The sequence below is a fragment of the Sparus aurata genome, chromosome 21 (genome assembly GCF_900880675.1).
Source record: "Sparus aurata chromosome 21, fSpaAur1.1, whole genome shotgun sequence".
NCBI classification, from domain to species: Eukaryota; Metazoa; Chordata; class Actinopteri; order Spariformes; family Sparidae; genus Sparus; species Sparus aurata.
In genome coordinates, this window is record NC_044207.1 from 5,874,116 (window position 1) to 5,897,641 (window position 23,526).

General features: G+C 41.1%; 1 protein-coding gene across 1 annotated transcript; it reads left to right on the top strand.

The window, feature by feature from the left end:
• The first annotated feature begins 200 nt into the window (after nucleotides 1-200).
• Nucleotides 201-20,177, top strand: klhl20 (kelch-like family member 20). Its single transcript, XM_030403202.1, has 14 exons — nucleotides 201-322; nucleotides 5,821-5,885; nucleotides 7,950-8,207; nucleotides 8,329-8,437; nucleotides 9,940-10,146; nucleotides 11,661-11,819; nucleotides 11,942-12,036; nucleotides 12,201-12,316; nucleotides 12,847-13,030; nucleotides 13,159-13,302; nucleotides 13,439-13,572; nucleotides 13,801-14,009; nucleotides 15,195-15,301; nucleotides 15,942-20,177. The coding sequence occupies exons 2-14, from the start codon at nucleotides 5,863-5,865 to the stop codon at nucleotides 16,024-16,026; spliced, it is 1,830 nt and encodes a 609-aa protein (XP_030259062.1). The 5' UTR covers nucleotides 201-322; nucleotides 5,821-5,862; the 3' UTR covers nucleotides 16,027-20,177.
• Nucleotides 20,178-23,526: the final 3,349 nt, after the last annotated feature.

Consider the following 23,526-nt stretch of genomic DNA (forward strand, 5'->3'; position numbering starts at 1 on the left):
GGGAGGTGCTACTTTCATGTGGTAGCAAACATGATTGCATTATTGGTGTTGCAGTAAATTGGGCAAATTTCCTTTGTTTTAATTCAACTATTTTATATGACTCTGTGCAGAATGTGTAATGTTGCCGACTTGTTAAAATGCAACACAATGACGTAATCTCGTACTTTATTTTGAAAACACACTGTCCGGAAGTGGCGCTTAATAGTTGGCATGCGCATAAGAATACCAAGGAAGAGAAGCAGAAGCGTTTCACCGTCGGCAAAAAATTGTAAACATTAACAACCTAGGCAAGTTGTCCGCGTTGCTGGGATGGAAATATAAGGTAAAGACTGTCCTTAACTTGTATTCTTTTTTATCGGATAGTTGTCAGTTTTAACAATGTGAACGCATGCAGTTTCGGAAGCGTTGTCTGTAACTTAGTAATCGTTAGCATTCGAGTTAATAACATCCTTTCCTTTCCGTGGATTCTGACCTGACACTGAGTCAGACTCTCAAGCGGCCACAGATGTCCTACATATTGTCTAACAAGGGAATTTCTTCATTTCCATTACATTTTCTTTGGTGGTACCTATTAACTCAATTGCACTACGTTTGTTAAGTTACTGTCTTATGAATCGCCTGTGGATTCTGCTCCCAGGTGCTAGCGATAGCACATAGCGTTTCCAAACATCCTCGGGAAATGATCCAACTCGTTAGCTAGCTCATTGATTTTGTAGTTCTGCGCAAAGAAATATAGTCCTGGAAAAACAATTTTTTTCGAGCTGGCTCTTTTTTTTTTCTCGCCCCAAACATTGATCAACCTCACTGAAACCTAATTCTTACCACACAATTGAAAATTGTCATGAGCGAACTAGCTAGCTAATGTGAGTTGACTTCGCATCCGGATCAGTCTATCTACTGAAAACTGCGAACACCAAACAGTTAGCCCAAGTCTTAACTACTTGTTAGTTATGTGAAGAATATAGTTGGAAACAAATAACTCACAGGAGGCGACCGTGCATTGAGTTATATGAACTGATATGACTGACATTATGGATATTTTGACACAAAGCTAATGTTAATGTGTGTAATCATGGGTGATGCTGGTCCCGTGCAAGAATATACTGTTGGACTGCAGTTTTCCGTCTCAGTATCCCTGAACTGTTATTTGGTTTGTAAAATGAGCTAATGCAATGTTATCTGAAAACTCTGGCTCTGGCTGTGGCTTCCTGTGACAGCTGAAGCCACCCAACAGGCTTCACTATTAGATTGTTAATTATTTAAACAACAAATGAAGGGGTTAAAGGTTGTCATGTTAAACAGGAAAAATGAGTCTAATGAACACATTCGCTCACCCACAGTGGAGCTAGCCTTGCTGGATACCTCAATATGACAGCTACAGATCACTTGTGTGTAATCACTGCAAAGTTTAAAACACAATATAACGGATCACAGCAAATTCAACATCTGAGTGTAATTAAGAAACTTAATAAATTGCCTGTGCAATAGTTGGATCAGTAAAGACTATTGCAGCTCAATACAAGCACTTTCCAATGAGGAGTGTAGCAGTACAAAAACTAGAAAATAACCTTTTCATCAGTTATTTTGAAAAGTATGAACAGTCAACGGCAACGTAATTCTTACTGTAACAGTTAAAGCACTTAGGCTAAATATTGTCAAATTGTCAGTGTGAAAAGATAGATAACACAGGTGTAACACCAAAGTAACCGACCATTGTAACTGACTTGCTGATAACAACTGCAGCTTGTGCACATTTATAAAGGGCAGACACAACAGACTAACATGCACACTGCAATGTGGCTCAAGCACTTTGACCATATAAACATAGCACAACAAGTAAGGAAGTTTGTGTTTGGTTAATTATTTATTTGTTGTAACATGCTTCTTGGTGATAGATAGATAGATAGATAGATAGATAGATAGATGGATAGATGAGCTTTATTTTCAGACTCAAGGTCCATACAAAAAAATAAAAGCAAGACACACAGTACAAAAAGATTAAGAAACACACAATAAAATAAAAACATAATAATCTAATGACTCATTTTTAAAAGACACTTATACCAGTGCCCCCAAAACTGAGACGTGCAGCGCGTGTCACTATACATAATGTTCACCATTGCCACAACATTTTGATTCTCAGAATCATTTAACCGGCAGATGAACCTGTGCATTACATTTCTCAGAACTGCTTGCAGTGTGTTCACTCCAGCGCTCACAAACAGCTCACTAGCACTGGTCCATCTGGGCCTTTTTAAAAGTATCCTCAAAGCATCATTGTATGCCACTTGCAGTCTCTGAAGGCTGGCTTTTTTATAATTCAACCACAGATGTGCAGTGTACATAGGTGAACAATACGCTTTGAACAGAGTCAGCTTCACACCAACAGTGCACCAACTGAATTTACGTGCCAATACATTTGCTCGCTCATACAACATACGACACTGACGAAAAATGTCCTCATCATCTGTCAGTTGGTCTGTGATCACATGACCAAGATATTTCACTTCACTGCAGATATTTAGAACCTTACCTGAGAGTTTAAAGTCTGGAAAAGTCATATGTCTATCTTCCACGGTTCTGCAAATCATTATCACACTTTTTGACTCGTTGTACTTCATATCATGTTGTTCCCCATACACAGAACACACATTAAGGAGCTGCTGTATGCCAGCTGAGCTCGGACTAAAGATCACACTATAAATCTTATATGGTTGGAAAGCCTGTTTATTTCCCTTTTTAAATGGTGCCACATTTGTAGGAACATGCATTTTTGTGTTGAGCAGCAGAGCTGAGTATGTGGGTCGGGCCCATGAAAAAATGACCAAATCTTCTCTGCCAATGCCAAACAGCTTATTCTGCTGTTGGTACTGACTCTTGGTGTGAGCCTCTGGTACCCCCAGGACCTGACAGTCAGGTCATCAATGGAGGCAATCTCAATGCAGAGAGATATTTAGATGAGATTTTGCAACTAGTGGCAATCCCATATCTCCACTGTCTTGGACTGAACTCTATCCTCCAAGATGACAACGCTCGCCCCCACAGAGCGGGGATTCTCAGAGAATACCTTCCAGAATTTGGGAGTGGGGAGGATGGAATAGCCTGCCAGCAGTCCTAACCTCAACCCCATTGAACACTTGTGGGATGAGCTTAGACCTGCTGTTCGTGCCAGATTGACCAACACAACCACATTGGCTGACTTGCGTCAAATGCTGGTTGAAGAATTGGATGCCATCCCACAGCAGTGTGTGACCAGGCTGGTGAACCAGCATGAGGAGATGGTGCCAGGCTGTCGTGGCTGTGTATGGTTCTTCCACACGCTACTGAGGCTCCTGTTTGTTAAATGAATGAATTGTTACATTGCCAATATGTCTGGTGTCTTCAGACTTCAGTCATCCAAACAACCAAACAACACCAAACAAGAGTCAATGGCAGAATAAGCTGATTGGCAGAGAAGATTTGGCAAATCTTTCATGCATGCAACCCACATACTCAGCTCTGCTGCTCATCCCACAAATGCATGTTCCTTACAAATGTGGGCAACATTTAAAAGGGGAATAAACAGGCGTTCCAATGGTGTAAGATATATTGCCAAGAAGCATTTTTACAACAAAGAAATAATCTATCAACACATTTCCTTACTTTTTGTGCTGTTAACTTACATCCTGTATTCTCTGGGACTGAGTATAGTCTCAAGTCCGCAGCAATGAACACGCCTATAGTAGGGATGGGCAGATCTGGGCATTTTTCCACTGATCAGAATCGGCAATTCTGAATGTGGACCCAAGCCCGATTTTTAAAGATAAATGTTTAATGTCAGAGCACAATTTGTGGCAGAACGCAGACGCGCACCTAACTTTACTCTGGCAAATCTGTGGATAAAATGTCTGCAGTGTGGAAATAACTTCGATTAGAAAGCGAAAGCAGTCCAACCGCGACATGTAACATCTGCAATACCATTGTTTCGCGTAGCTGCATTAATACTACTCAAACAATACAGGCAAAGACACCGAAGCAACAAACACTCGCAGATACTTTCAAAAGGAAAGAGAAATATCCTCGAGACAGCGACATGGCCACAAATATTACAGAGAAGGTGATCAAATTAATCGCTCTGGATAACCAGCACATCTCCATGGTAGAGGATCAGGGTTTTCTTCGTCACCTAGTATTACATTATGTTGACTCCACTTTCGAGTTACGGCGTGCTGGAATGCGCACTAGTTTCGTGGGTCTCATACTGCAGAGCATGTAAAACAGGCGATCGAGGAGATGCTTAACACGTGTGAAATAGACAAGCAACGCGTCCACGTCATTTATGAAAAAATATGAAAAAAAAGCAGTGGATGATATGGAGGTACCAAGCGTGGGCTGCGTCTCACACACACTTCAGCTGGCTGTACACGAGGGTCTGCTGTCACAGTGCAGCATCACACAGTGCGTTTACATGACACTCAAGAAAACTATTATTGGGTTAGTCCGACTATGATCGGATTTTTAAGTCTTAGTCTGACTAAAATCAGAAAATATTAATTCAGGCAAAGTATCGGATCGGGACTCGGTATTGGCAGATACTAAATATTAAAAGACTCGGATTGGGATCGGGGAAAAAAAAACTGATTGGGACTTCCCTAGCCTATAGCATTAGTAATTGCTTTGTCAGTGTCTGAATCAGCAGTAAGCAGTGGCTGGAACACTGGGGGATGTTGTCTTAAATCACTCAAGATGTATGCAGTGTTTCCATAGACACATTCGACTTCATCTGAACAATGTCGGTGTACAGTTCCATACAGTAATTGTGTACTATTTTCTCTGTGACTAACAGAGAAACTGTAATGATTCCTCAGCTCTGGTCTCTTATTGGTGTTTGTGATTTGGATGGCAGCCAACACACAATTAATCAGACTAAACTGTCCAGCATGCTACAGGTGACAATAAGATAAAGTTTCCTGGTAAAGTTCGCACTGTAGAATTTCTGTTCTGTGCACGTGAGTACTTAGACATGACAGCTGAAGTGATTAACATCGATCATCTTTGCAATTCATTGTTCTCCTGGGCAGCCTTGGGCACTGGCATTAGTGTGGATACTACTTGACAGCTCAGGAATGACCCAAGGAATGTGACAATGAGACCTGCTGTCACAAGGGGAAGCTAACACAAAGCAGATGGTCTTTATGTTGTGGCTCATTGATGTAAATGCTTTATTTTGATGTTAACTGACTCACAGGGCATAGAGAGGTTATACTGAACTGAGCATTCTGACCTGTAGCAAACAGTTCAGGAGGAGCCCCACTCCTGTGTTTCCCTGACAATGTTTTATAATTTTTGAAAAGTAATTCAATTTTGTGTAACTTTAATAACAAAATAAGCGGATGCTACTGTTGAATGGACTACAGAAAACTCTGGGACTCTTATGTCAACAGACAGCTGTAAGCCACCAGAGCAGACAAAAAGTTAAGCAGTGAAGTTTTCTAGTGGCAGGAAATGTACAGCACAGGGTACAGTTTGACCATGATTCAACTCCGTAGCTCCATACTACTAAAGAAGGCCTTATGTTTAAGTGACAGCTGTCACCATCACTGCGAATATCCATTCTGTTTGTATCCATGCTAGTATCTATGCTTTTGCTATCCATGCAAACAATGTTAATCATGCTGAAATGTCAGTCTGTATTATGTCTGAATGGTAACCACAGCCCATTCTCAGTTTGAGAAAGAATGTTAACCATTGGAGTGGGACTTTTTCCATTCAGAAGTCCTGTTACATTTTTGTTGAGACTAGATTAACAGACGAGTGTGATTTGTTTTATTGTCTTTGTAGGTTAACCTCAAGGTGTGGGACCAAACATTGTTTTTCCAGTGCATGGACGCAAAGCCAATGCGCAGGTAGGTGTGGTATCAAAGTGAGATAATCCTTTGGCAGAATAAAATGTCTGTGGGTATTATTTTCAAACTCTTTCTAGACTGTTGGATATGAATAGTTTTAATCAAATCTTGTTACCCAAGGCAAATGTTGAATGTCTATGTTGCTGAGAGTTTTAACCACTTTTGTAAAATAAATAAGGGAAACGAACTAGTAAGTAATAAAGTAAGTAATAAAATGCTTTGGAAATGGGTCCTATTTAGAGAACTTGTGTGAACCCCGATGACTCAGTGTCACCCATTCTGTTATATCACCACGTAAGCTTGTCAAGGCAGACAAATCCCTTCTCTTGATCAACGGCTTATCATTTTAGACCTCACACAGACAGTTTTGTTTATAATAAGTGTAAGGGTTGAGACTCCCTTCAGCTTGTATATTTAACTTTTCCTTGACTTTAAGTTAGCTGGGACCAAGCAGGCTCTGTATTGTGAAATGAATATGTATACACCTGCCTTTGTTTCTCGAAAAACAAAAAATGGCCCTCCACACACTCCATACACTCTGTCATTTGAACACTCTGTCACTCTGAGCAGCAGGAGACGAGGTTCTACCAGCGTCTGGTTTAAAATTAATTTACAGCCAGTCAGCACCAAGGTGAGAACGTCAGAGCTGCCAGCAGACAGTCATACTGTTCCTTGTTTCAATTTCTCCTCTCCTCTCCTCTTCCTTCCATTATAGTTAGTATTGTGGTTTCAGGGATTTTGGGGCAAGACACAGTTTGCAAAGTTTAATTCCTGCTCTGCTTTTGCTCCTGCATTGCTCTGTGAACATAGACAAAGCTCGAAAAAATGGACAGTGATTCACTGACCACATGCAAGCCGACTTTTAGGGGCTGCCATAATGTAAATACATTGTGCTAACTGAAGAAGAAACTCTTCTAAAATAGCTACATATGTTTTTTTGTTAAGTTGTGAAAAATTTAGTGTTGCACTTTCACATAAATGGAGGACTCACTAGAATTAATTTTTTTTCCAATAGTATGAATTAAACTTTGCTACATCTTACAATGTGTATCATGTAAATGGATAACATCTTTCAGTCAATACTCTAACTGGTAAATACACAGTTATTTAAAACCCTACACCTACAAGTCAAGATAACCCTCTTGGCTATTTATTATTTTTTTTATATCAAAAAGCTCTCTTCGTGGCTGCAGAACACATTATACAACATTTTTCGCAGACTGAATAGTTCTCCTTTAGAAAAGTAAACTGATCGTCTTGTGTAAAATAGGTGGAGTGCATCTTTAATATCACCACAGAGTTGCCTTAAAGATCGGTGTTAATCGTTTAAGTATTAAGAAACTTTAACTAGCAAAGAGCAAATAATCACTTAAAAAAAAGAAAGACCCCTACATGTTTATAGTATGATCAGAGTTATGTGTTAAGTAAATGTGTTGGTAACAGCTTTACGCATTATGTGTAGCCATTTCCAGATAACAGTTTTCAAGTGAACAATATTAGTCCCACTCATGATGATTAGGCCATGTGTTTTGTGTCATGTGTTTAGATGACAGGGGTTTTTGGCTGGTACTGAGAACATGATCTGAAGTGAAGCCCTGTCCCAGAACCAAAATGGTCCTGTGCCCACAGCTACAGCTACAAACATGTAGGGCAAACGCTGATTGAATCGACTGCTGTCGATAAGTTTACACTGGCTATCGAGTGGCCCATGACCCAACTATATTTGGTTCAGCTGTTACCCACAGACTTAGACAGTAGATCAGGTGTTTGTGATGATGAGGGGGCTTTGAATTCACAAGTAAACTGCATATATCAACATATGTATTGTATTTACAAGAACCCAAACATATTCTAGGTGCTGTATCATAAGCAATTGCTTGAGGACACACCCACACAGAGATAAAACGCACTGCAACTCCCCTCCAGTTAGTCAGAACACAAGAAGCCTCTTGGATGAGAGGTGAAACATCTTCAAGAATCTGAAACATGTCTAGTTGCCTACGATACAACACCTAGAATAACCAACCTAAACATGTCTAAACTACCTGTGTGGTTGATGTTTAGGGCCACCAGCGCACGCCAAGACGCCACTGGAATGGACATCACCAGCCGCTGTACTCTGGGGGACCCCAACAAGCTCCCTGAAGGGGTCCCCCAGCCTGCACGCATGCCATATGTTTCGGACAAACACCCACGGCAGACCCTGGAGGTGATCAATCTGTTGAGAAAACACCGTGAGCTCTGTGATGTGGTCTTGGTGGTCGGTGCCAAGAAGATTTATGCTCACCGTGTGATCCTGTCTGCATGCAGCCCCTACTTCAGGTACAAAGGCACTAATATATTCAGCTCACATCTAAAGGATACAAATCCACTGATTAATGAATAAACATAATATAGGTCGAGGTCTTTGAGTAATAGCTCTAAATTTCCATGTTCTCTTCAGGGCAATGTTCACTGGAGAGCTGGCAGAGAGCAGACAGACTGAAGTGGTGATCCGTGACATCGATGAGCGAGCCATGGAGCTACTCATTGACTTCGCCTACACCTCACAGGTAACAACAGGAGCAAGAAACACTTTTTCATTGATAATTGGCTTTAGGTATTGGTGGCTGTTGCTGAGACTGCATAACCACATTCAGGAATGGCATGACAATTACATTATCGACGTAATGTACATATTTTATCTATTCACTTTATAGATCTATAAACATAACCTCATTCACATGCAATTTTTCTTAGCAGAGCCTAAGAGTCCGTTTCCGTGATTGTTTTGGTTGTGTGGTTTTATTTTACTTGTTTTATTTATTTAGAATATTTTAGTATTTGTTTCACTTTCCAAAGCCTATGTCTGAGAGTATTTGCTCTTAGAAAGGGTGTAATTGTATGTAATTTTTAAGATATTAGATGAGATTATGTTAGGTTAGATTAGATCAGTGGCATAAAATGGTCTAAATAACTTATGTTTATGGAAATGATTCCTGGGGCAACAAAGTAGTTGTTAGGATGCAAATCACTGCTTAAGCATTGCCAAAGATCTGGTTAACACTACAAAACAAAAGTGGTGCTTGCAGCCAGATGTATGGAAAGGCTGGCTGTTTGCATTTGAACACATACTAACAAGAAAAGGAAGTCAGTGACAGAAAGCTCAAAAGTTTACCTTTATTCAATCAAACTGCATTCATGAGCATCAGCGCTAAACAGGGCTTCCAGAAAAATGTGCTCTTTGACTTTTACATAATTTGTTTTACACAGTTGAATTACAGTGGATGCAATCAGGAATATTTGACAATGTTCCAATAGAATGTCAGAATAAACACAATCTCAACAAATTGATATAAACACAGTACATTTAAAATACATATAATAACTGCAAGCGGTAAGCATTTTTTAAAAAGCACCTAGATAATCATGGGTATAGCCGGTTGTTTTAGATGCAAATGTTGAGGTTGTCCTATTCAAGGTAGGTTTGATGAGGGATTTAGGTCAAATCACCCAGAAGTAGAACTGTCTATTTACTGGTTAGTAAGTTCTCTGGCAAAACATCTTGAGCACAAATGTAACTTAAAGGTTATTTGCATAACCCTGATTCTCTAAGTAGCATGAGTGAGTGTCTCAGTATGGGTAACGCCCCTAGTTGCCATCAACCGAAGCTCTATATTTCATTACGGCAGGCATTAATCTGTGTAAAATAAAGTGGTGTCGCAAAACTTATTTTTGTAGGCTAACCTGGAAAATAGCATCACGCTGGTTCCCTCATTAAAAACTTATAGGATGCTTCCATTGGATTTTGGAATATCGCTGAAAATAAGGTCTGTGGCAAACACAAGTTTAGGATACTTGCATGTTTTGTTCAGTGTACCCCGTTTTTAAAAGTATTGCGTCCAGTGTCACCCTACACTCTCCTAACTCTTCCTGGGTATGGTACCACCACATCAAGGCCTGAGGAGACTGAAAAGATGAGAGAACCAGAGTTGAAATGAAAGAAACTCTGGTTCAGGGGCTTCGACACTCGCAGCTTTGTGGCTATATGGTATCCTCTCCTCCCTGCTCCTAGGTGACTGTAGAGGAGGGAAACGTGCAGACGCTGCTCCCTGCCGCCTGCCTTCTCCAGCTGGCGGAGATCCAGGAGGCCTGCTGTGAGTTCCTCAAGAGACAGCTGGATCCGTCCAACTGTCTGGGCATCCGGGCCTTCGCAGACACACACTCCTGTCGCGAGCTGCTCCGCATTGCAGACAAGTTTACCCAACACAATTTTCAAGAGGTAAGAAATCCCATATTCTATATTTTACAAAAACAATACAGGTACACTTAGACTGAAGATGCTGGGAAATGCTCAATAACAAGAGTAGTTATTCTTTACCACTCACACATCTGTGTTTTAAACTTAATGTATTTTTAAGCTTGGCAAACTGTGTCTTTAGTCTGTGTTGTGCACACATGTACATAGAAAAACCTAGTTAAAAACTCTGGAATTTGGTTATTGCATAAAAATTAGCAACAACATGGATCCTGTGCATGTAGCCAACTAACTGCTTCTTATGGAAAGCGTGTGGAGCCGAGCGCATGTCTGTGTTTACATGGAACCTCTGTCACATGCACACTGCACAGTTTTTTTTGTCAGGTTGCATGCCTTTGTGTCTGTTGTGCTCCTTGTCCTGCATCTGACCCTTGCGTTTGCTGCCTCGGGTAATAATTTGACATTTTTGTGACACCATTGACACACAACAGATTTTGTGACTGGACAGACATTTAGTAAAATGGTGACATAATAATTAAGCTGAGGAGGCTTAATATGACCTCCTCAGCCATGTTGTGTCCACACAGGCGTATTTACTCATATTGTCTGATTAGACCTCTCAGACTGGTGCTTCAGTTTATTGTTCAGATGGTGTATATATTGGTGGTGGGTGAGTATGAACACTGATTTTAGTTGTAACTCAGTTACAGATGTAGCAGTGGTAGCCTCAATGTTCCTGTTCATGCACGCTTGGTAGAGACGTGTTAGTCTGCAGCAACATTCTGCTTTCATTATAGGTTCAGTGAGAATGCAGCATTTGTCACAGTGCCTGGAACATGTGAAACTACACTGCAATGATATAACTATATTTTCATTTCTGTAAAGGTGTGCGCAGTACAAATGCGAATACAACAGATCATTTTGATTGTTGACCTTTGTTTTTTCCAGACAGACATTCCAACACTTTCCACAGAATGGGTAGAACTTCTAACGTTACATACGGGTTCTGTTTGAGGGTTCCAGTCAGTCCTACCAGTGAGTCATAGCGCTTTATGCTCAAGCCTCGGAACTGGCCAATCAGAAATAGGATGCAGCCAGTATGTTGAGTTGTGCGCATGTGTTCAGGTACCTGCTGCCTGTAATGTGTGCTCCTGCTCAATTTTCTACCTAATTTCCCCCACGTGGATCAATAAAGTATTGCTAGTACGACACATGGGGTTTTGTTGAAGATTTTTTTCAGGTCAACGTGTTCAAATCAAAATTCTGAGGAAAGCAGTTTTACTTCTAATAATGTAATGATGGAGTGGTTTTGAAAAGCGATTGATTGGATTGAGGAGAATTGAAGTGCTGTTTGCCATTTCACCTCTCATCCAAGAGGCTTACTCAGTTCTAACTGGAGTGGAGTTGGCAAGCGTTTAAACTCTGTGTGGGAGTGTCCTTACAGTGTCGTTAGGGCCACTTGTTGACTCAACCGGCCTTCATATGGGTTGCTAAGGCTAGTTGAGCCCAGGTCACTCACTCACTCTTCACTCTCTCAGGTAATGGAAAGTGAAGAGTTCATGCTACTGCCTGCCAACCAGCTGATAGACATCATTTCCAGTGATGAGCTCAACGTGCGGAGCGAGGAGCAGGTTTTCAACGCTGTGATGGCCTGGGTGAAGTACAGCATCCAGGAACGCAGACCACAACTACCGCAGGTTTGTGGCTGAACACAACACTTTCTGCTCCTGTTGTACGACCCAGTCATATTAAACATACGGGACTGCCATTGTAGCAGAAGAATACTTTCGGACGGTTGTGGGTTTCATGTGTTCTGTAGGTCCTGCAGCACGTCCGTCTGCCACTGCTCAGCCCCAAGTTCCTGGTGGGCACCGTCGGGTCCGACCCTCTCATTAAGAGTGACGAGGAGTGCAGGTGGGTGCTGTTTGTTCACCAACCATTTCAATAATTCTGGTGGGAAAATGCTGTTGGTGCTGATCTCGACCCAGGAGGATTTCTAGTTTCTGAATTGCAAATACTGACGGGAGCAACAGTTATTATTCATGATAGGCAAAATGATATATTGTATACTGTTTCAGAGACCTGGTTGATGAAGCGAAGAATTATCTGCTGCTGCCGCAGGAGAGGCCGCTAATGCAGGGCCCTAGAACTCGACCAAGGAAACCTATTCGCTGTGGAGAGGTGCTCTTCGCGGGTCAGTACCTTTAGGCAATAGAATAAAACTCTTGCTAAAATCAGGGTTCGTACGGGTGCTTGAAATCCTTGAAAGTGCTTTAATTTCAATGTTGTGTTTTCAAGGTCTGAAAAGTGCTTGGATTTTAGTTTAAGTGCTTGAAAGTGCTTGACATTATAACTGTGTCTTTCACAAAATTGGGATCAGACTGGATAATTAATTTCTGAAGTTTTTGCTATTATAAAATATAATTTTAGATGTTTACAGCATGATAATGTAGATAACTGTGATAAAAAGTGAAGAAAAAAAATCACAAGTATATATATTCCCTTAGATACGTATTTCACCCCAGCAATAAGGTGCTGGAAAATCTTAAAAATGACCCTTAAAAGTGCTTGAAAAGTGCTTGAATTTGACCTTGGAAAAAAGTGTACGGACCCTGTAAAATGTACATGTGTGTAGACGCCACTGTGGAGGAACGTTAAAGTGTATTTTACGGACCTCATCTGTGTCATTGTCCTTATCTCTCCTTAACTCTCCTTTATCTGTAGTTGGTGGCTGGTGCAGTGGTGACGCTATCTCCAGTGTGGAGCGATACGACCCCCAGACCAACGAGTGGCGGATGGTAGCGTCGATGAGTAAACGGCGATGCGGAGTCGGTGTCAGTGTTCTGGACGACTTGCTGTATGCAGTGGGAGGTCACGACGGCTCATCGTACCTCAATTCTGTAGAGAGGTGATCCGTCGAGCTCCGCCTGGAGATTTTCCTCTACTTTTTTTTATGGTTCATTCTCTTGTCTTTTCTATGAAAAGATCTGGAAATACAATTATGGATGATCTTCTTTTCCCTTCTCTCCTGTCCAGATATGATCCAAAGACCAATCAGTGGAGCAGTGATGTGGCCCCCACCAGCACTTGTCGTACCAGTGTGGGAGTGGCTGTCCTGGGTGGTTATCTGTATGCTGTAGGGGGGCAGGATGGGGTTTCCTGTCTCAACATTGTAGAAAGGTGTCTGTCAAAACCACCTCATATTGTTATGTTTGTTGTTTTAGATCTGAAATTAAATTGACAAATGTAAACGTTGAGCCTTTAGCTAGTTCAGTATATTATGTCTTACCTCCATCCCTCTCCTTCTTAACTTAAGGTATGATCCTAAGGAGAACAAATGGACCCGTGTGGCCTCCATGAGCACCAGACGACTGGGTGTAGCTGTGGCTGTGCTGGGGGGGTTCCTGTATGCTGTAGGAGGGTCTGATGGGACATCACCATTGAATACAGGTACTGTTCTCAGTCATGTGAAAAGTACAATCCTAAATTCACCAGAAGGATCGTGGATCAGCTATGTTCCATTACACCAGTAGTTCATAGAAAGTAAACGTAACCATAGTTCTGTCTCAGCTGTGTATCCAAAAAAGAGTTCATTGTCAAAATGCTCACTGTAATTTTTTCTACCCTTTCATTTGTCTCCTTTCCCTCGTTACTTTGGATCATTCTGTCCTTTTACAGTGGAGCGCTACAACCCTCAAGAGAACCGCTGGCACACAGTGTCGCCCATGGGCACCAGGAGGAAGCACCTGGGCTGTGCCGTCTACCAGGACATGATTTATTCTGTAGGAGGAAGAGACGACACCACAGAGCTGAGCAGTGCAGAGCGATACAACCCCAGGACAAACCAGTGGTCCCCTGTTGTGGCCATGACATCCAGACGGAGCGGGGTGTGTGTGTTTGTGTGTTTGTGTGTTTGTGTGTCTGCCCCTGCTCCTCAGAACTCCGTTACAAGAGATGTAGTTGTTGAAATCTCCCCCTGTGAAATGGGACAACCATTCTACCCTCTCACGTCATCAGTTGATGTTGATGGGGTTTACGTTACGACTGGACTCTCCACTGTGATGTCCTCCACTGCAGTGATTTCTCTTGTGTTAATCCTGTTTTATCACAGCACCTTCTGCCATTTATCGGATGGAGAAAAGACAGCGTGGTTGCAAACGCTTGCAATTAATCTACAACTTCACGCTATCAGCCAAGTCATCTGATAAAAGGACGCTCCTTTGTTACTGGCTGCTAATGTTAGCGGTACTTTATAGGCTAATTTAAGCAACCCGTGCTCTAACCCGGCCAGTCTCCACTGACATAAGACAAGCGGTTCCAATTGCAGCAACTTTGCAGGTGATGCTGGTGATGTCACCATCACCAGCATCACCCTTTTCTGCCTGGAAAAATTACATGTTGACAAAGACTCATATAAAGGAAAGGACCATAATATAAATAAACAAATATAATACAAGACAAGACAAGACTCGGTTCGAAGTTAGCATCTGAAAAACCTCTGTTTGGAGAGCTATGTTGCCTGAACCCCTAAATTCCTCCAGATGTGTGTTCAGCCCTTCTCCGATCTGCCACGGCAGTGGAGCTGATTTGGTCTCACTCTAGCTGAGCTGTGTACTTCCACTGGCTCTGCTGCATTGCAGCATCTGCTCCATTCTAGAGACAGGAAGTCAGACACTGAAACGACATTAAAACATCTGTTTAATTTTCCAGATAAAACACTCTGGTGCAGTTTTATCCAAGCAAGTTCATTCTTTGCTTTGGTCTTATTCTTTTGTCTGTTTGTTGTTGTTTTTGTAACACATACGTGTATAATTGCGGTTACACATAATTCTGTAAGTGACGTGGGAACTCTTTGGTCCCGCCACTCCTGCTGTCCAGCAGTGCTGCACCGTACTACACTAAAAACACAGCCGGTGGATGTTGACTGACAAGGGAGCACAGAGGACCTTTGCCCTACCACTACCCCTACCTTTGCCCTAAGAACGATATTGGAGTAGCGGGGCCAAGGGGGGGAATTGGCGCTGGGCATTAATCTGTGTAAATGGCTAAAGTATACTTGTGTCTGTCTGTAGGTGGGCTTGGCTGTGGTGAATGGTCAACTGATGGCAGTAGGAGGCTTTGATGGCACGACATATCTCAAAACTATAGAAGTCTATGACCCGGATGCCAACACATGGAGGTAAAGATGATGTTACAAAATACAGTATCTAAGTACAGTCGTAAAACAATAATAAGAAAGTTAATTAGACATAAGGCAACAGAATATTTCTGTACTTTGTATGATCATTAACTATTCAACATGATTTAGACTTTTCTACACACAAATATTGGAAACAGATTGAACTTTTACTGTGTATTTAGAATCTAAAGTTACAGCATGTTGGTGAGTTTTGTCTCTCCTAGACTAAATCACTTATCCATATTGGCAACAAAGAAAATCTGTGGTTATGACTGACATGTCTGAACGCATTAAGGGATGTGAATCTCTTGAGATTTCTGCCCCTACATTGATACATTTAAAGTGAATCCAATTATTTTATTTGCAGCGCGCCAAGCATTCAACAGCAACATCTATGGCCCCATTTCTTTCTCTGATAACCTCAGTCACAACACTTGTTTCAGAAGAAGTACTTTCGTTGTAAACGCACAGTTCACACTGAGATCTTTGGTCATCCTAAACAACAAAGGCACTGTTTCTAGAAAGAGATGTACAGATCTGAGTTGTTGTACCAGAGCATTGAATCCCATTATTTCTACTGCACAAAAGAACATTTGAGTGTTTCCGTCTTCATTATTTGACTCTCACTTACTATTTCCAGGTTGTATGGAGGAATGAACTACCGCCGGCTAGGTGGAGGGGTGGGCGTCATTAAAATGACTCACTGTGAATCCCACATATGGTAACATTAACCCACCCCCACACGCACACATACAATGGATGCCTCTTCTCACCAACTCTCGTGCCTCCAAAAGAGACGCTCGGATTCACACGAGGATGATGACATGTGGGGGGGGAGACGAGACGAAAAGAGGAACAAACTTCAAACTCTAGCTCATCCCCAACCTCACTCTGAGCTGTTTAACTTTGGAATAACCTAGTTGTCTTCATTGATGAAATGCACTGAGAACAGAAGTCTACCATGAACCATGAAGCTTCCAGTTTGAAGAGGGCACTCCTCCTGTGACCTCTCCAAGGTTTCATCCTCCGAACCTCTCACTTTGAGAGGCGTGATTGGATGTGTGTGACGACTGGAACTCAACTCGGAGATTAGCTTACACTTCTGATGTTTAAGAAGTCCTCCAAAACACAGCCCCCAAACTTTGTCCACTGGCCACCACCCACAGAGAGTTAAAAAAACAACAACAACGAGTGGAGCAGCAAAGCTTTTGTTCATTGTGTGAGACTGATTACTTCATGGAGATGCAGCATTGCATTCTGACTGTCAGAGGTAAATCTCTCTATCTTTTTCTACTTTGCTTTAGGCTTTGAAGCATACACCTCAGCTGTAGCTGTTGTGTCTCTGGGCCTCATGTGTAGCAACAGTAGACATGTGTCAGGCAGTTCTCTTCTGAAGGAATCTGTATGTTTAGGCTGGATACGCAGAAACATTATTTCACCAGGGATGGTGGGCAGCATTAAATGTGGATGAGTACGAGGAAAGTACTGCTACTTAAAATTGAATTCCAGCTCTGCTGCTGCACTCTCCAGGAGGCTGTGGTGGCTGTGGGTCGCCTCTGGTGTTTTAAAGGGTTTTGCTTCAAATCACAGCGGTGTGGTTAAAGGAATACACTACCTGGCCTGATAGTCAGCTGAACCCCACAGTGGAACGGTGTCTCTGCTTTATTTTTGGCTCCAGTGCTTAATCTTTAAGTTCTCAGTATGCTCCAAAATAACTTCACAATAATGTACATAATTATTTGTTGAAATTATTTGAACACTAACTCACAATCTTCTTGGTTATTTGCCAGCGACATATCCTGCATTCCCTGCTTATACTACTTGCAAATGGCGACTCACAAGTGCTCCAAGAATTCTGCTCTGTGTCTCTTCTCTCTTTAGTATGGCTGTCACTTTTTCCAAAAATCAAGTTGAAATGACACACAATTTCTCAGAATAAATTTGATAGGCCAAGCTGATTTTACAGCGCCCTCTGCTGCAGCCAAAGGCAAAATGCAACGAATGGATGTTACAGGCTGTACATTTCGCACGGGGTATTACAGCTCCAATATGAACATGTAACCCAATGTTTAAACAGACGTTGGGAGTAGAAAGTAAAGGCCTTAAGTCGATTAAGTCAATGCACAAATGTGTATAATGGTGTACATCTTAGGACATTCTGTCTCCTCAAAGGCATTCATGATGTTGCATTCTCACATTGGTGTCTGAAGAAAGAAACAAAAAAGGGAGCTTGAAATTTCAAAACCTGCCTACTTTCTATATCCACACAGTTGATCAGTTAATCCTCATGACAAAAGGGAGTGATGGTCTTATTATCTGTTACAGAGAGTTAAAGAAAAACTGCCCTGGACGCCGTCTTAGGTCAATCCGACAAGCCTCTTCGAAACATACTGAGACCTTCATACTGTCATATAATGCATTTACCTCGATAGGGAATGATATAGGAATGATCTTCTGTTTTTGCTATCGTCAACGAAGATCACGAAAGTTAAAAAAACAACAACGTAGGTCAGTCTCTCAAGACTCCATGTCTGTAAATCTAAAAATAATCGTCTGTGTGTAATACGTATTGCTCACTGATGGATTAGTAATCATTTGTGGACTAAAATTGGAGCTGTAGGGCACAAGAATAACACATGTCAGGCTGTGATGCTAACACAATACTTTTGATCATTCATTGTTGGTTTGGCTCTGCACACGACATTTGTTGACAATAATAAAAATACAGACGACATATTAAAGTTCACTGTAATAAATTAAAGCAGTCCTAAAAGCAATCCATGTTATTCTGGAGACTGGAAGATGACGCATTATGCAAATATCCTAATTTGAAATACTACAGAACTTTCCTTTTTCCCACAAAAAGTGGGTCATTTTGTGTTCATAAAATCTATCACACTTGTTAATGTTTTGGCACTGAACAGTGGAGCCAGTGATCTACTGTGGACACAGATGATTTGAGTACACGAGTCTCAGAATGTATTGTGTAAACTAGGTTCATTTACCAACATTAGTCTTGAGAAATCTGGTAGTTTTTTTTTTTTTCTTAATGTAGCTGTTGAAGGCAAAGCCTGGAAAGGTCCCATGATGGAAGAAATGAGTTCGGTGCCACATTAAACATTTGATAAACAATGTAAATATTTTATGTCGGACGTGAAGCAGTTTTTCAGGTGTTTATTTCAGATGCTGATCTTTTTCAGGTGATGTATCACAGACTAAGCAGCACCAAGGCCCAGTTTAGCTCAGAGTATTTCATGGAGTTTTAAAAACCTGGGGATCTTTTGCTTTGAGTACTTGATCAGATGGAGCCATTGTCTCATTTAGAAGAATTAAACCCAGTTTCTCTAATTGGATTTCTGTTACATGCTTTTGAAAGTCAGACCTCTGTCCTGCAACAAAATTAAAACAGTCTCCATGACGGTGAAATATGACAAATGCAGTACATTCGATGTATCCCAGGTTATCATTTAAAGAGTGGACCACATTAATATAAATTAAAACTGTATATGCACTCATAAAGGAAAACCTCCCTCTGTAGTAGTTGGTGATTGATATGTTTTATTTTTTTTTTAACACAATCATGAGGTTTTGAGACACAGGCCCTTCGTGTTCTGTTTCAGAGCACCTACATTTGTTTCTGTGTGTCATCATATGCAGCGCAGTGTAATGGCACCACCTGCTGGAGGACAGCTCTAGTGTGGTACTGATATGGATGGTAAAAAGATTCACTGCATTTTTTTTTAAAGTGGTCCCTGGTCATATAACAAAACAGTAGCGGGGATGGACACAGATTAGGTAGATGGTGAAATCGTTTTTGATGAATCTTCTCAGAATTTATTGCACTGTGATTATCTTTTAAAATCAAATTTTATATGGGTGTTGAACTTTCCAGACGTGGGGAAAACGTGTAAAATCAGCATAGGCCAACAGCGAATCAGTCATTTCCGGCGGGTTGCCTGATCTGTCACACACGCAGTTCATCAGGTGTGTGTGTGAGAACATGCTTCATAAAGACATGCTAGTGATGGCTCATACAAGGCTGTTATGCATCATTTTAACTGCATTTTCTTGAGCAAACAGGTCCTCTCCTGAATATTGGTGTTCATGTTCAGTAATATGGCAACGCTAGATTTGTGTTGGCTCGAGGTTTCTTTGCTAGTGGGAGATTTCAAGCAGCAGGAGCACTGTTTGATCGTGCAGGGTCTTGTTAAATTCATGTTTTGTAGTCACACATGCTGATGCTCAATAGAAATCTGACCATTTCGTGCAATTCTGAAATGCTGACATTAGCTCTTTAACACATCTCCCATATAGACTGTGGTCAATGCCAAGTTTTCATCCAGTAGATATATGATTACCGTTTGTTGAACAAAGAAACACTGCAGTTTGTCCAGCTGTGTACACCTGCTTCTTGAACACTCCCATAATATGTTGCTACTTTTCACTGCCACCAGGAAATCCCACTCACTTTAAGAGTCCATACATGTTGTTACTTTGATTCAGGACGAGCCCTCTTATGGATAAATAGCATCATGTTATTTTTTAAACGTTTACCAAAAGGCCCATGACACATATTTATTGGGCTGTCTTGGAGCAGTAATGTTGTATCTGGTTTCCCGAACTGAGTGGGTTTTCCCTTTAATCGTGTAAGCTATTTATGATGCATTGTGATAGTAACGAATTGAAGTCCAGCTCAGTCAGTAACCTACATTCAAATATCTTGTTTCGAGTAGCCTCTTTGCAGTGTGTCCAATATGTGACCCAAACAGGGCTGTGATCTCTGGTGTTAGTCTTCATGTGTCACAGCCGTCTCTCAGCTCTGGACTCACCATGTTCACTATGAAAAGGATTAAACTTTTCCCCTGGAAAAACAGAACAAATGTGTCAGTTTCTTTTCAAGTCACACACACACACACACACACACACACACACACACACACACACACACACGGAAAAACGAATCCATTCATAGTTTTCACGTGAAAGATGGAAAATTGAATACTTGTATTATATTTCATCATCTTAATTGTAATTCTCATTGCAGGTTACAGGCTGTGAAGATAATAACACTGGTCCAACACTTGTCTAAAAAAACCTCTAAACAATATGATAATAAAACAAGGTATTATTGTCAGCCTTACAGTTTTTAATCTACAAGCTGCAGAATGCCGATGCAAGAGCTGGTTTGTTTGAAAATGGTGTAGTGCTGAGACTGCAACTCTCCTGTTCTCTCGTCAGGCTTTTTTAGTTTTGGTGTACAGATACTATTTTTTTTCTCACAAAATTGATTCTCTGTAACATTGAGCAGAACTGAGCGATATTCGGGGACTTTGATTTGGTTGCAGATCAGTAGTTTGCTTTTTCTTTCCAAACTGCTGAAAGGATTTTTGTCCAAATGTCAGAGGAGAAACACAATGGCTGTTCAGTCACAGTCGGCTAACTAAGGTTTTCCTCACTACAACTGGAGACAGAGCTTTCTAAAACTGATGCTCTTGAGGAAAACTGTTTTTGTTCTGTGAGCACAGAGGAAGGACGTTTGTCTTCTGTTGTCAGTCATTATAACTCCTCATACAAGTGGTACATTTGCCATCTCTTTGCTACACAAACACCATGTTCACTCCCGTCACGGGATCTGATTTGTTGGCTCCGTCAGTTTCTCATGTATTCTGAGCCTGCATGTATATCAACAGGAGATGACGCTTTGTTCACCATGTAGCTGCTGTGGCCAAAATCATGTTCATCTTGTGTTTTAAACTTCATATTTATAACCTGTCACTTCTACTGGTAACATTAATGCTTCCACAAGTTTACATCCTATTCAATCAGACAATGAACACAACTATAGAAATGATGGTTGGGCCTGACAGTGTAGGTCTCTCCTGTATGGAGTTGTTATGTTGAAACAAGAATCATACTAATCCTATTTCAAACTGGCAACAGACAACATTATTGCTTTAACTTATCATTCTGCAATAAATACCAATTACAGTTTAATGGCTATAGAAAAATGACACCATCTGTGTATAGATTGTTTCCAAATAGATCTCACTGTAATACCGGGCGGTATTTTTCCTGGAAAGAAAAAAGCAGCTTTATGGCACAGAGGAAGAGCTTCTGCCATTGAGCAACCAACAGGAAGAGGCATTGTTTTTCCTGGTCACTACCCCCAGGTACAGGTGGAACAACTGGAAGAACTGTGGAAACAACAGAAAGAAAAAGAAACCCGCTGATGGAGGAGGATGGAAACAGAGATCAAACACTTAGCGGTAGCCGTGTTGCTAATGCTGTCTTTGCAACAGTTATAAGGGGGGAAGATAGAAAGTTGTCAGTTTCTGCTTTAAGTAATCTACCAGTAGTGAGTATTAATTATCTAGTAGTTAAATTAAATACTAATAACAATAATTCTATGAAATTAGCATATTTGTTTTTACTTGAAGACTGCAGATAAAAATCAGTCATGGTAACACATATAGCTTCAGTGTGTAAAATGTACTGGCCTCTAGCCATGAGGTTGCTGATTGCAAACAACTGAACACCCCTCACCTCCACCTCGCCTGCTCCTCCTCTGCTACAACACTGATAGACCCTCTCTACAGTCAGACTTTGATTTGTCCGCTCTGGGTTCCTGTGGAAACACTGCAGTGCAACAAAGTGGACACCGAGGAAGACGACCTGCACCCTCGATAGATTTAAAGAGCTCATTTGATGAAAAGAAAACACAATGATTCTTGGGTTAAGGTTATTATACACTAATGAAAAGCTGTGTTCATTACTAGTATTATATTCCATTTCTACAAATAGATTACATACCATTCGATATACTTTATTGTCCCCATAGGGAAATTTGTCTTTGACTCAAATGCTGCACACATAAATGCCTCCAAGTTACAGTAAAATAAACTACATAAAACAAAACAGCACTCACTGATGTCAGTCACAGCAATCAATTGAACATAACAAAGATTACAGCCACCCCATGGTAAAACACACTGCACATGAGCTCCAGCCCATATATGGCTGCCAGATGCTGGCAAATTTAGGGGATGCAGACAAAACTAGGTTTGGACAGAGAATCAGCTCCACATAGCTGCAGAACCTGACAATTATAACCGTGTGGAACTGTCTACAATAAGTTTGGAAAGCAGACATCCTGGATTTGGGTCACTGGTGCACCAAAGTAGTTTGGCTTCCCGGCTAGCAGCAAACACAAAACATAAGAAAATCATCAACCCAAACAACAATTGCACCATCAGTTATGAGGTAAGATGAGAGGATATGGGGAAAAATGCTTTGTTTTGACAGGAAAGAGAAAATGGTGTTTTTGTGCTGATGACAGGAAGTTGATAACCATGGTGACAAGTTTCTACGATACCAAGGCAAAAAATCACTTCCCCTGAATTGCAAACACTCATCTTTAATATTTAATGCTGATATAAAAGTTACGTTTCGAAGGGTAGTCTTCTTAGAAGAACATCGCTCCATAGCATCAGTGTTCAAAAACTCCACAGGCTACCTTCATTTTACTGTGAGGAAACGCATCAGCATCCATCCCAGACCCATAAAAAGCATCCTGAATATGGAAGAGTAGTGTTGTCTAAAAAACAAATGCACCGATATTACTTGGGAGCTGTTGTGTCCCAGTGCCTGTGCCTGTGCCTGTTGACTGGTAGGTAGACTGACAGGGACATTTTGAGAGGATGCTTCACACAAAGGAACATTTAGTGCCAAAATCTGTTTTCCTTTAAAAAACGAATTTCCCCTGAGTGAGTCTTCATTTCTGTTTCACAACAGGTAACAGTATTCTTTCAAGGTCTGTTTTCCTACTGCTGGCCTCCAAGCGGTAATTAATTTTTTTAGAGATCGCAAAGAACTTTAAAATGTCCCCCAAAGGATGTCCATCCAGATGCATCCTTACATTTTGCAGCGATATACCCATATGTCGGCTGGACTTAGGAATACTATTGGTAGCTTAAAGCACCTATCCACTGCTAAAGACATTTAGATGAATCACAGTGGGCATGTCCTTGTAGTCTACTTTTAAGCATGAAAAAGGTGAAAGGTGCAGTCCTAAATAATTAATGGCTTCAAAAAATGTGGATGCTGGTGAGGCCTACAGTACATACCTTTGAGTTTAAGTCAGAATAGCATGTTTTATTTTGGAGAGGAGGTATTATGCTTAGAGGAGGAAGTAGCAGGAATGTGCCTGTAATTTCAAAGTCTAAATA

Coding starts and splice junctions, on each gene's coding strand:
- klhl20 (XM_030403202.1), top strand. CDS start 5,863: ATGGACGCAAAGCCAATGCGCAG. Junction 13,031..13,158: donor TACCTCAATTCTGTAGAGAG/GTGATCCGTCGA, acceptor TCTCCTGTCCAG/ATATGATCCAAAGACCAATC. Junction 13,573..13,800: donor GACATCACCATTGAATACAG/GTACTGTTCTCA, acceptor GTCCTTTTACAG/TGGAGCGCTACAACCCTCAA.